Source organism: Lathyrus oleraceus, chromosome 1, assembly GCF_024323335.1.
Source record: "Lathyrus oleraceus cultivar Zhongwan6 chromosome 1, CAAS_Psat_ZW6_1.0, whole genome shotgun sequence".
In the NCBI taxonomy this organism is placed as follows: domain Eukaryota; kingdom Viridiplantae; phylum Streptophyta; class Magnoliopsida; order Fabales; family Fabaceae; genus Lathyrus; species Lathyrus oleraceus.
In genome coordinates, this window is record NC_066579.1 from 411,697,309 (window position 1) to 411,708,622 (window position 11,314).

An 11,314-nucleotide genomic window follows, 5' to 3' on the forward strand; every position below is an offset into this window, starting at 1 on the left:
CTCCCAATCTGTGGGAAGGTTACCATGTGTTTCTCAGTGTTCAAAGCTGAGAGTATTTGTAACTCAAAGTCTGTAGGCAAGAGTGATTATGTTCTTGAATGAAGTTGTGAAGCAAGTTCAAGTTGTTTAGCATTACATTGTAATTGTGGTGATAGGAATGGAAACTGGAGGTTTCTATCTAGGAGTTCCTAGGTATAGATTGCATTGGGTAGGGATTAAGTGATAAGTTGTAAACGGGTGAGTTTAGCTTTGAATTGATACTACTAATAGTGGATCTTCTTCCTGGCTTGGTATGCCCCCAGACGTAGGTGATGTTGCACCGAACTGGGTTAACAATTACTTGTGTTTTTACCTTTTGCATGTTATAATTTTGTCTGTTATAAAATAAGGTAAACCTGTAATGCTGTAACAGATGATGTTCAAATCAATGTTGAGACATCATGCTGATAACTGTGCAGGCTCAACAGAAGTAAGTGTTATGTTTGATCTCTGCTGTGTCTGTGTACCAGATGGACAGAACTGGGTGTTCTTCCATTCTATGGTGATATAGTAGCAGATGTCGTGACATCTGTGAATGTGTGCATATCAGTACTAGGTTGTAATTTGTATAACTGTCTTGCTGTATTAGTTACAATGTTAGATCAGATGTCATTACTTGGAGTAGAACATCTAAACTCTAACTACACCAGAATTTCACCGGTGACAAATGACGGCAAGTAGTGGGCCACATGGAGAGTGGTGAGTAGATAGTTGAAGTGTTGGAAGTAAAACGTGATGCGAGCCTCCCTAGGAAATAGGAGGTAATGATGGAAATGGATGGCCACACGTCCCGAGGTGACAGTTTGTCAGAAAGGCCATGATGTGGATGACGTCATCGCATCAGGCGATATAGTTGGTGTCAAGAGGAACAAGAAATATCATTCTCCTTTTTGATTTTAGTCGAAGCATTGTTTCTTGGGGGGCAATTTGTTAGTTGAGAATTTTCCTAAGTGTTGGAAAACCCAATCTTCAAGTAGACAGTGTAGACGTTCGACATAATTTGTCAAGTCGAAGTGTCGAAGTCACGTTTAAAGACCTAGTGAAATTCGTGAAGATAAGAAGTGAGGGTTTTTTTCGACAAGCCAGGGTTGCGTCAAATTCGACAACGACGAAGATCTTCCAATGCGGGAGACTCAAAATTCAAACATGTCATGTAACCGTATTTGGCTCCACTTTGGAATATGTGATAACAGGTGAGGAGAATTGGGCATGCGATGAAGACGCGTCGACAATAGAGGGGAACACGTAGCAACGACAGTTATTTTATTTAGCAATATATATAGTAGTTCTAATGATAGGATTCAAGGTGATGACTTGTATACAAAAAACCACTGAAACTCAGAAGTATCCGTGTTACAGAGTGAAAATGAGTTCTCAAGGAAAAATATATGAGTTCAGTTACCAATTTACTTTTCAGTAAAACTTTTACCTTTTTCGTCAAGTCTTTATCTTCCTTTACATTTCATGCACTTTTACTCTTTCTCATAGACTACTGTTTCCCCTTTAATGAACTCAAAGTTGGCGTCATGGACCATTTACTTATCGCTCCTTCTCAATTTCATCCAGTGTGAAGTTGATGATCCTTCCTAAAGTTTTGATGACGACAATACCAATGATTGTTGAACTCGGTGTTGAGAATGTAACAAATGTGAGTAATGTGGGTAATAGTATCATATTGATTGAAAATATAAATGTAGAGACTTGAGTATTTATAAGTGAGAGAATCCACTCGCCTATCACCTTAAGGTTTTGGGTGAATATCTGGTGTGTCTCTCACAAAAATGTTACTTAAAAAAAATCTCATAATGTTCAATACTCCTTAGTGGAAAAAAAACCTCCTCCAATAATAAGTGAAAATGATTTACCAACAGTATGATTTATGAAAAATAATGGAACTAAAATTTACCTATGTATTAAATTTTTTCTTTGATTTATGAAAAATAATTGTTTTTAAAAAAAGGAAATTAAATTTAGGAACTTAACGACACGAGAAGGAGCGAACAGGTAGTTCCGGGCATCACATGCAATTGTACGCTAACACAGTAACACCCTTATCGCTTAAAGTGATTCTCTCTATCTTCACTTTCTCCCTCTGCATTTTCCGCCATTTTCTCCCAAGGTAAAGCGATTCTCTCACTCTCTTTCCCTTTCAATTTCTTCCATTTTCTTTCTTCTCTGTGCTTTACATTTCACTCCTTTATTGCTTTCTCTTCATATGCTTATCAGTACACTGTAATTCTTCCTGAAATTAACTACTACTTCATAGTGCTTAAGATTCAATTTGAAATTAGGAATATCCCAAGCTAGGAATTTCAATTTGAAATTTACATCAAACTCTTAAGATTCAGCTACAAATCTAACCCTATCAATGCTCTCTCAAATTTGTAATGTTAGTTTTTTAGTGGGAAAATGGTTAGGAAAATATTTTAACTAGATTCAGAAGTTGAGGAAAAAGACTGAGATTTATGTTGTAGGGTTCAAGTGTTAAAGAGTAGACCTTTATGCAATAGTATACAAACAAAATTATAAGGTAAATTGAAACACTGCTATCTAATATCCTCTCTTCACAGAATCTGACATGGAAGACAAGGGTAGAAAAGTTGTGGTTTCCGCTCTTCAGTTTGCTTGCACCGATGATGTCTCAACCAATGTCGCCACCGCCGAGAGGTTTCTCTTCTTTACCCATATAATTCATCATATAAACCACCAATTTTGTTAAATTTCAATCTTTTCTCTGTTATATTCATTTTCTATATTTCGAATTGAATTCCTTGCAACCTTAATCTTACTCGAAAATCCTGAATTTGGTTACTAGGGTATGCAAGTTTATCACCTGCACAGGTTTCAATGTTTACTGAGTTCATTTTGTGCTTCTAAGTTCTAACTAAAATTTTTTGAGCTTCATCTTTTAGTTCCTAATTCTTGCTAGGGTAAATATGTGATAGTCTATAGATTAATCAATATGGTATAGAAAATAAAATGTATACAAATGTTTTGTCGTGCTTATGGTTCTTTTATGCAGACTTGTTCGAGATGCTCATAAACTGGGTGCAAACATTGTTCTCATTCAGGTGTGCATATTAAAACCCCGGATGCTCCTAGCAGTGTTTTTTCAACTAATTTCCGTGTGTTTGGATAATCTTAATGATGCATGACTCATTTCAGGAACTCTTTGAAGGTTATTACTTCTGTCAGGCACAAAGAGAGGCTTTCTTTCAAAGAGCTAAGCCCTATAAGGACCATCCTACAATTACAAGGTAAAATAAGGAAAATGTGGTTTCTGTTGTTTGCTTCTCAACCAGACGACCCAATACATTATCGTGGTTTTGTTTAATGGACAAAGGAGTGATGGATATTTAGTTGTGTATTTGTTGAGCTTTAGTTTGTAGTGAATCTTCTTGTTTCAATGTGCATAATGTAGGATGCAGAAACTTGCAAAAGAGTTAGGTGTAGTCATACCTGTTAGTTTCTTTGAGGAAGCAAACAATGCACATTATAACTCAATAGCCATTATTGATGCTGACGGAACAGATCTTGGAATTTATAGAAAATCTCATATTCCAGATGGACCAGGTATGTAATATTCTAGTTTTTTATGTGTCATTTACTATGTGTATTGTGTACATCATAACTAATTATATTATCTTCCCTACAGGTTATGAAGAAAAGTTCTATTTTAATTCGGGTGACACGGGATTTAAGGTGAGTGTTGGGAACTGCTTTGATGACGTTTGATTTTTATTTTGTTATTTTTCATGACCAGTGAATACTGTATAACATTGAGGTTTTTTTTTTATTCAAACAGGTTTTCCAGACAAAATATGCAAAAATTGGAGTCGGTAAGAACCTTTGTTGGCATTCTATTTTTTGGATCTATGTTCCTGCATAAAAATAACTTATATTTATATTTATGTTAGTTAGGACGACAATCCTTATTGTTTAATTTTCGTGTCAGCTATTTGCTGGGATCAGTGGTTTCCAGAGGCAGCCCGAGCAATGGCACTTCAAGGTGCTGAGATTTTATTTTATCCAACCGCTATTGGATCTGAACCTCACGACCAAAGCATCGATTCTCGTGATCATTGGAAACGAGTAATGCAAGGACATGCTGGGGCCAATCTGGTAGGTTTTGAATACTAACTACTCCACCCAGCTATATTTATAATGCGGGTCTATGAGATGCATACTCTCCTTTCTCTTTCATAATCTTTTATATTGGTGTAAGTATGCCATGTTCACCGCCCTTTTTTTTCCTTGTCTTGAACTCCTTAGCAATAATTTTTTAATAGAAAAGACCATGCTATACTGAAGTATTTCTCAGAGACAGAAATTTATTTGGTCATATGTTTATTTATAGGCAAAATTGCACCATAGGTCTTTTAACTTTTAACTTATTTTAATTTTCAAAAGGGTCGTTTATTCGATTTTTGTTTCAAATTAGTCCCTTTTTCATGTCAAGTTAGTCCTTTATCTTGTGAATTAATTATGGGAAATTCAGGTACCTCTCGTGGCTTCAAATAGGATAGGAAATGAGATAATTGAGACCGAGCATGGAAAAAGTGAGATAAAATTTTATGGAAACTCCTTCATAGCAGGTAATTTGACTGAACTGCTTCCTTTTCACAATGGAAACAAATGTCACTCCTGGACCATTGATAAAAACTCATTTTTAAAAGATTATACACTTTTTTTTTTTCCAAATTCATTCACATTTCCCTTCATTCATGCCCTTGTAAAGATTCAGCTGCATCCTAACTTGTCTTTTTTTGCCTTTTCTTTCAAACAGGGCCTACTGGAGAAATTGTTTCAGTTGCTGATGATAAAGAGGAAGCAGTTCTTATTGCTGAATTTGATTTGAACAAAATCAAATCCAAGAGGCATTCTTGGGGGGTATTCCGTGATCGGCGTCCAGATCTATATAAGGTGCTTTTAACATTAGACGGAAACAACCCTGTTTAAGCCTGGGATGGTATTCCGTGATCGGCGTCCAGATCTAGATAAGCATTTTACTTTGTCAGTGTTATATAATTATGCCTGGGATGGTTTAAGCCTTTTCAAACTTCCAGAGCATTTATCATCTTCCAATAAGGCAATGGTAGAACACAAAAACACCATCAGTGATTTCCATGTAATTCAATAAATATTTGCATTAAAGATCAATGAGCAAACTATTTTTATGTTTATGTTTATTTATATGTGCATTAAAGATCAATGAGCAAAACTAAAGCAGACCTGAAATAATCCAACTCTTGCGTTCTTTTAAATCTCTTAGCAAATGAATTGAAAATCATTTAGTAATGCATTGAAAATATTGGAGCTACAAAATCAACAAGTTACGAGTCATTTCTGTCAATTTTATCTTGACACAAGGTAGTAATTAAAAGAATTGCTATAACTTAAAACAAAAACTATCTTCATTATTCAATTTACAAACCAATGTTACTCTCATATCATAAAACAATATCTACAAATACATCAATCTTTTTCATCATCTATCTTGGTCAAATGGTAGGTATATCTCCACTAACAAGCTCACTCCCCAAAATATCTTCTGAAACAAAAGGATTCTCCATATGATGAAGGTTGTGAACTGAATGTACCACCAGAATCACTTGTATCATATTCACCTCCTTGTTTTCAAGTTCTCTAGCCACTTCTTCCATTTTAGGCCTTTTATCTGGTGCATCTTTGCAACACTTTAATGCAAAAATAGATAACTTTTCCACGCACTCACTAGTGTAAAATCCCATTATGTTATCAACAATTGAAAATATTATATCCAATCAATACATTTTCAGTCCATTCTAGGAAAATGGTTGGTTCTCGCTTAGTCCTCTCTCTTTCTGCCTTATCTGTATCACTCAAAGACCTTGCTCCCTTTTTCTCGACCGATACTTTTCCACTGATCACAGGTTGTTATCGTCTTGTCTTTTTCGACCCTTTTCTAGCATTTGCACTACTTGATTCACCAGACTTGTTGTTCTTTCCCACGTTTCTTTTCGGTGGAAACTCACAATACAAATCCTCTTTGCAAACCGGGTTATCATAAGTGCTTATCAATCTACCAGATTCTCCTCCAGTTGAACATTCTAAGAACATCCACGTCCAAAGAATCCATTATAGTTCTTTAAATGAACCGTATTAAATTTTATATATTATTTCACATTTTATAATTATTTAAACAACTCATCTATATTTTTTAATATATATACGATTCATCAAAAACATTAAAATGAGTCCTATAAAATAACACACTACACTCTATATTTATTAATATTTTTTTAAATTCAATTTATGTGAAAGAAACGTCTCTTGATGTGAGAGCGTTACAAATTTTGTGAACATTTCTACACAGTCAATTATCCAAATGATCCTTACATTGGCACTTTGGGAATAATCCATTGCTGCAGTGTCTTCTTTCTGACACGACTTGAAAATTCCACAGTGTTTGCTCTCATCAGAAGGTTCTAAATTTAACATAGGATTCGATTCCACCATCAAATCCTTTCTTTCACGTAGTGTCCTTAATATAAGTGTCTTTAAAAAGTTCATCACTTGAACCGCATACGTCAATGCAGTGAATGGATCTGCCATCTGAAGTCACAAAAGCCATATCATTAATTTGAACCTAAACATCATTATCATGTCAGAAAAGCCATATATTGTGGATGAATGACAGAGACAAAGTTTGTTTGCAGTAGAAGTCGGCAACTGACATATTTGAGAAATGGTCATATTTGTTGGACAAGTGACTTCAAAAAAAGATGGGGATTGTAGTATTCAAAATTTGCAACTGGTTTTAATATTTTGTTACTTGAAAAACAAATAGTGTTTGTATTCTTTAAGATTGGAGTAAATTGATCAGCGGAATTTAAAGTAGTAAAGTAAATTGGAGTGATTAAACTCCTCCCCACATGAGTAGAGAATATACTCTACTCTCCCTGATAGTATACTTATCTCCCTTTGGTATAATAAAAAAAGGCGTGAAAAAATATAGCACACATATCACATAATTTCTGAGGTAAAAGGAGAAAGTTACCTTACAACGAGAGGGACAAAAACAATCCAAAGTAAGACACAAAAAGGAAATAAGAGCTAAGATCTTACTTCTCCATATGAAAGGTAGCATCCAACTTTGAGATCAAATTGTGGGTAAGCTTTGGAGAACTTCCCCCTTTGTTTCTTTCTCAAACAGAATTCAAAAGTCTTTAAAGATTTTTTCTTGCTCAGATTTCTCCAAGAGATAAATATTTCCCTTTAGGAATATTTTGGACAACCTCTTTTCTCCACAAACATTTAAAAACTCAATCCAAGGTTAATAGAAAATAAATCAGCTAAGAAATTAATAAATCACTTACTAGAGATTCGATCAATTTTTTCTGATTTTTCAATCTCTATTAAGTGTACTACCCCAAAACTTAAAGATAACTTGGTAAAACTCCCCATTTCAAGGGAACGACAAAGTACCGTTGATTTTGCTTCCATATGAATCATTTGATATGAGAGTTGGTCCAAATAAAGGACTAATAAATCCATTACAAGTTCACCACCTTAACATTCTAAGAGAATCCATGATCATGACCGTTGAACGATACCATCAACATTAACACTTTGTTCAAATCTATTGAAGAACACTTGATCAAAGACATCAGGATTGATAAACGCCATTAGATAACCATTTCTTTGTAATTTGCATCATATTAGAGGTGTCCTTGCACAAGAATTCTTTAGTAGCAGCGAATCGACAAAAACATGCACAAGAAAAGTATGCTCAGTTTGAGAAATATTTATATCACCATTCCTTCTTAAAAACTTTTTTTCAAGCCGAAAATTTCTCAGACTATCTAACCAATCTCTAGGAACTTGTTTTAGATCGTATAGAGCCTTTTTAATTTTGAAACTAGGAGGATGATCAACATACAATTCTCTGTGGATGTAACACTTCAAAAATGTACTATTTACATCCATTTGGAATATTTTACGAAAATATAATGCATGAGAAAGCTATAAACATCCTTATGGCTTCTATACGAGCTACACGGGAATATGTTTCAACAAAATATATGATTTGTTGTTGATTGAACCTTTCGCAACGAGTCTTGTTTTATTTCTCAAAACATTTCAAAAAAAAAATCAAGCTTGTTGCAAAAGATTCACTAAGGTTCCAATCACTCAATTAGCTTTGGGAACGAGTTCCAAACTTTGTTTCTCTAAAATTGATTTAACCTTTCTTACATAGCAATATACTAATGTTCTTTGATGATATATTTATTAATTATCTTTGGCTCAATTTGTGAAACAAAATCTACAAGGTTGCATACCTTGCAAAGAGAATATTGAGATGTAATTTCCTTTGAAATTTCTCCATTAACATTATGAATGGGATGTTCCTTAATGCTCCTCAATTCTTAAGATAGACATTAATTATCAAGTTAACTTCTTTAACGTGGGTCTATCAATTTGGACTTTGGACTTCCTCTTGTCTTTGATTTTTTTCTTTACCTTGATCATCATCTTCTAAGGATGTTCTTTCAGGAATACATGCACAACTAAAAACCTTTACTTCTACCTACTATGAGTTAGTTCACTAAAGGTAATATGTATGAGTTCTTTTACAGTCATGAATTTTTAAAAAGATTTTACATTAAGATTTTTAACGATCATAGAATAATTGAACATATTATATTACCTTTGTTACATAACTTATCAAGTAACTTGTGCAATAAAGTTTTAATCAATTATAACAACTACAATGTAAGATTAGGGATCTTACCAAAAATCAAAGACTCGACGATTTTTTCTTATTGTTATTGCGAAGAGATTTATTCCCTCGTAGGAGTGGAACAATATAACATATTTATTTATTTAGTTGTATGACTTCAAGAGCAACTGTCAGTATCACATCTATATCACAATTTGACTTTTCTACCTTTGGTACCCAAATCTTATTGAATTATTTTATGTTAGTGGAATACATATTATGAGCATACATCTTTCTATTTTTATATTCACAATATTCTTTATAAAAATATGAAAGAGGATATCCTTCTTTGCTCTCATGTCTTTTCTTAATAAAATAGAACATGACAATATGACCTCCTTTATTACAATAGTTGCATTTTAAGGCCTTGCAATGAGAGGTGGACTTGCAAATGTTAATAAAACTTTTACTATTATTCTTAGTTTCATAACCAATACCATCCTTATTGTAAGATGCTTTTTGGTTTCCTAACAAAAGATTCAAGTTGCTTCTTCCTTTAGTGAATTTATCAAGTATGTTTTGGAGATCATTAATTTTATTTTTTAAAATGTTATATTGATCACACTTGATAGATTCATATGAGACTTTGTGAGAGGAGGAAGATTTTTTAATTAGGTCATCTTGTTTTGGAGATCTTCACTTGATAGGTCATCTTGGTTTTGAAAAAATTTGGAAAATAAAATCAAAGTTTAAAAACATTTTCAAAACCTTAGAAGTGGAAAAAATAAATAGTAGAAAATGAATTGCGAAATTTAAAAGAGTTTAAGGGAAAGAGATGAACACCACGATGTATAGAGAATCGGTCAAAAAAATAAAAAACACTTACTCCTCTTCCCAAGATTTGATCCTGAGAGTTTCCAATTGTAATTGGGAGCTTTTGGTAGGAAAGACTCACAAACCCCCTTATACATGGAAATGATGGTTGACCTCCAAGCAAATAATACAAGAGGATAAATTTAGCTTGTGTGTATTCTCTCAGTGAATTAAAGTAGTTAGTATTCTTATCCATAAATGGTATATTTGAAATGATTAGTCTTATTTATACGAACTTTGTAAGCTTTTACATGGACTGAGCTCAAGAGCCTTAATCCTTGGTTTTATACGGGATAACCAATAACCTGTGAGATTTTATACTCAGTTGATCTCGAACCTTCCAAGCTTTTACACGGACTGAGCTTTAACCTGATGAAAGATTTTATATAGGATGAACTTTCAAACCTAATTTTGGTTTTAATATCGGGCTTACCAAGAACCTATGGGATTTTATAACGGGTTAATCTCGAACCTAATTTGGAACAGAATCACACAATCCCAACCCAAAGCTTTAAACGGGTTTAGGGTCTAACCTAAATAAATCCCTAATTGGATAGTATTCAACCAAGGTGTATACAAAATATGGAGTGCAACATATGTATGTGTAACACCTCAAAATTTGCCCTCCTCTCTTGGGACTAGCTTAACATATTGCATATCATTTTTTAGGTCATTAGACATTGCATTGCATATCATGTGGTTACATTGTGCAAGTCATCCTCACAAGTCTTGATCAGGAGATGAAGAGGTCATGTGCATGCTGAGGTTTCATTGGACTGGTCATTAATCATCTGAGGATGTGGAGGTCCAAATTAGGGTTTTGTGATTCTCAAGGAGATTGGTCTTCATCTTGATTGAAATGATTCATCATCATCATCATGGTTTGTCATCATCAAGTATTGGAGCATAGTCCTTGAGATTAGGGTTTTGACCACTGGTCAACCCTAATCAGTTGCATTGGGCCAATCAGGGCATGGCAAGGAGATGGGGTCTATGATGGATATGAGGATCATTCCATGATTTTATTGAGCTTATAGAGGCTAGGGTTTCACCCTTGGGCCATTTCATCAGAGAATTGGGGCTCAGATTGATCAATGCATTGCCAGATTCATCTATCAGTTGAAAAGTCAACTGTGGTCAACTGCGCTTGATTTTAATGGATTTGGAGGTGGAAATGAGTTGGATATACTTCATTCATGTTGAAACAAGTGTTATTTGACATTTCAAAGCTCAAGAATGAAGAAAATCAAGTCAGGACAAAAATTGCCAAAAATAGAAAGTGACTTGTAATGGAAGTTTCCAAAAATGGAAAGTTTTTGACCTCAAAATTACATGTCCAAGAAAGCTTCAAATGAAAATTTGTTCAACATGAAAGTTGTAGATCTTGTTCTAACCTTTCCAAAAAGTCCAAGAACTTGAAAATCCCATGTATGGTTGGCAAGTTATGGTCCATTCAATTTCAAAAATGACCCATAATCAAAGTGGCATAACTTTCACATGGAGTGTCCAAATTGAGTGATCTTTTTATGTGCAAACTCCATTTAACATGTACTTTCATGGTGCATAATTGGAATTCATCAAAAAGGTCAATGCAAAAGGTCAATTTTCAAGTGCACAATTAAAAGTCCAAGGGCAAAATGGTCCAACTTGAGAAATAATGGGAATTTTGGAATGGGAGTTTTTGCAACACCTCACATATGC

The 11,314-nt window shown here is 34.1% G+C and overlaps 1 protein-coding gene across 1 annotated transcript; it reads left to right on the forward strand.

The window, feature by feature from the left end:
* The first annotated feature begins 1,999 nt into the window (after positions 1–1,999).
* LOC127076673 (N-carbamoylputrescine amidase) lies at positions 2,000–5,228 on the forward strand. The gene is made up of 10 exons (XM_051018388.1): positions 2,000–2,158; positions 2,610–2,706; positions 3,062–3,110; positions 3,205–3,296; positions 3,461–3,612; positions 3,695–3,741; positions 3,845–3,878; positions 3,995–4,161; positions 4,538–4,634; positions 4,826–5,228. The coding sequence occupies exons 2-10, from the start codon at positions 2,618–2,620 to the stop codon at positions 4,996–4,998; spliced, it is 900 nt and encodes a 299-aa protein (XP_050874345.1). The 5' UTR covers positions 2,000–2,158; positions 2,610–2,617; the 3' UTR covers positions 4,999–5,228.
* Positions 5,229–11,314: the final 6,086 nt, after the last annotated feature.

Coding starts and splice junctions, on each gene's coding strand:
- LOC127076673 (XM_051018388.1), top strand. CDS start 2,618: ATGGAAGACAAGGGTAGAAAAGTTGTGGTTTCCGCTCTTCAGTTTGCT. Junction 3,879..3,994: donor ATATGCAAAAATTGGAGTCG/GTAAGAACCTTT, acceptor TTTTCGTGTCAG/CTATTTGCTGGGATCAGTGG. Junction 4,635..4,825: donor TGGAAACTCCTTCATAGCAG/GTAATTTGACTG, acceptor TCTTTCAAACAG/GGCCTACTGGAGAAATTGTT.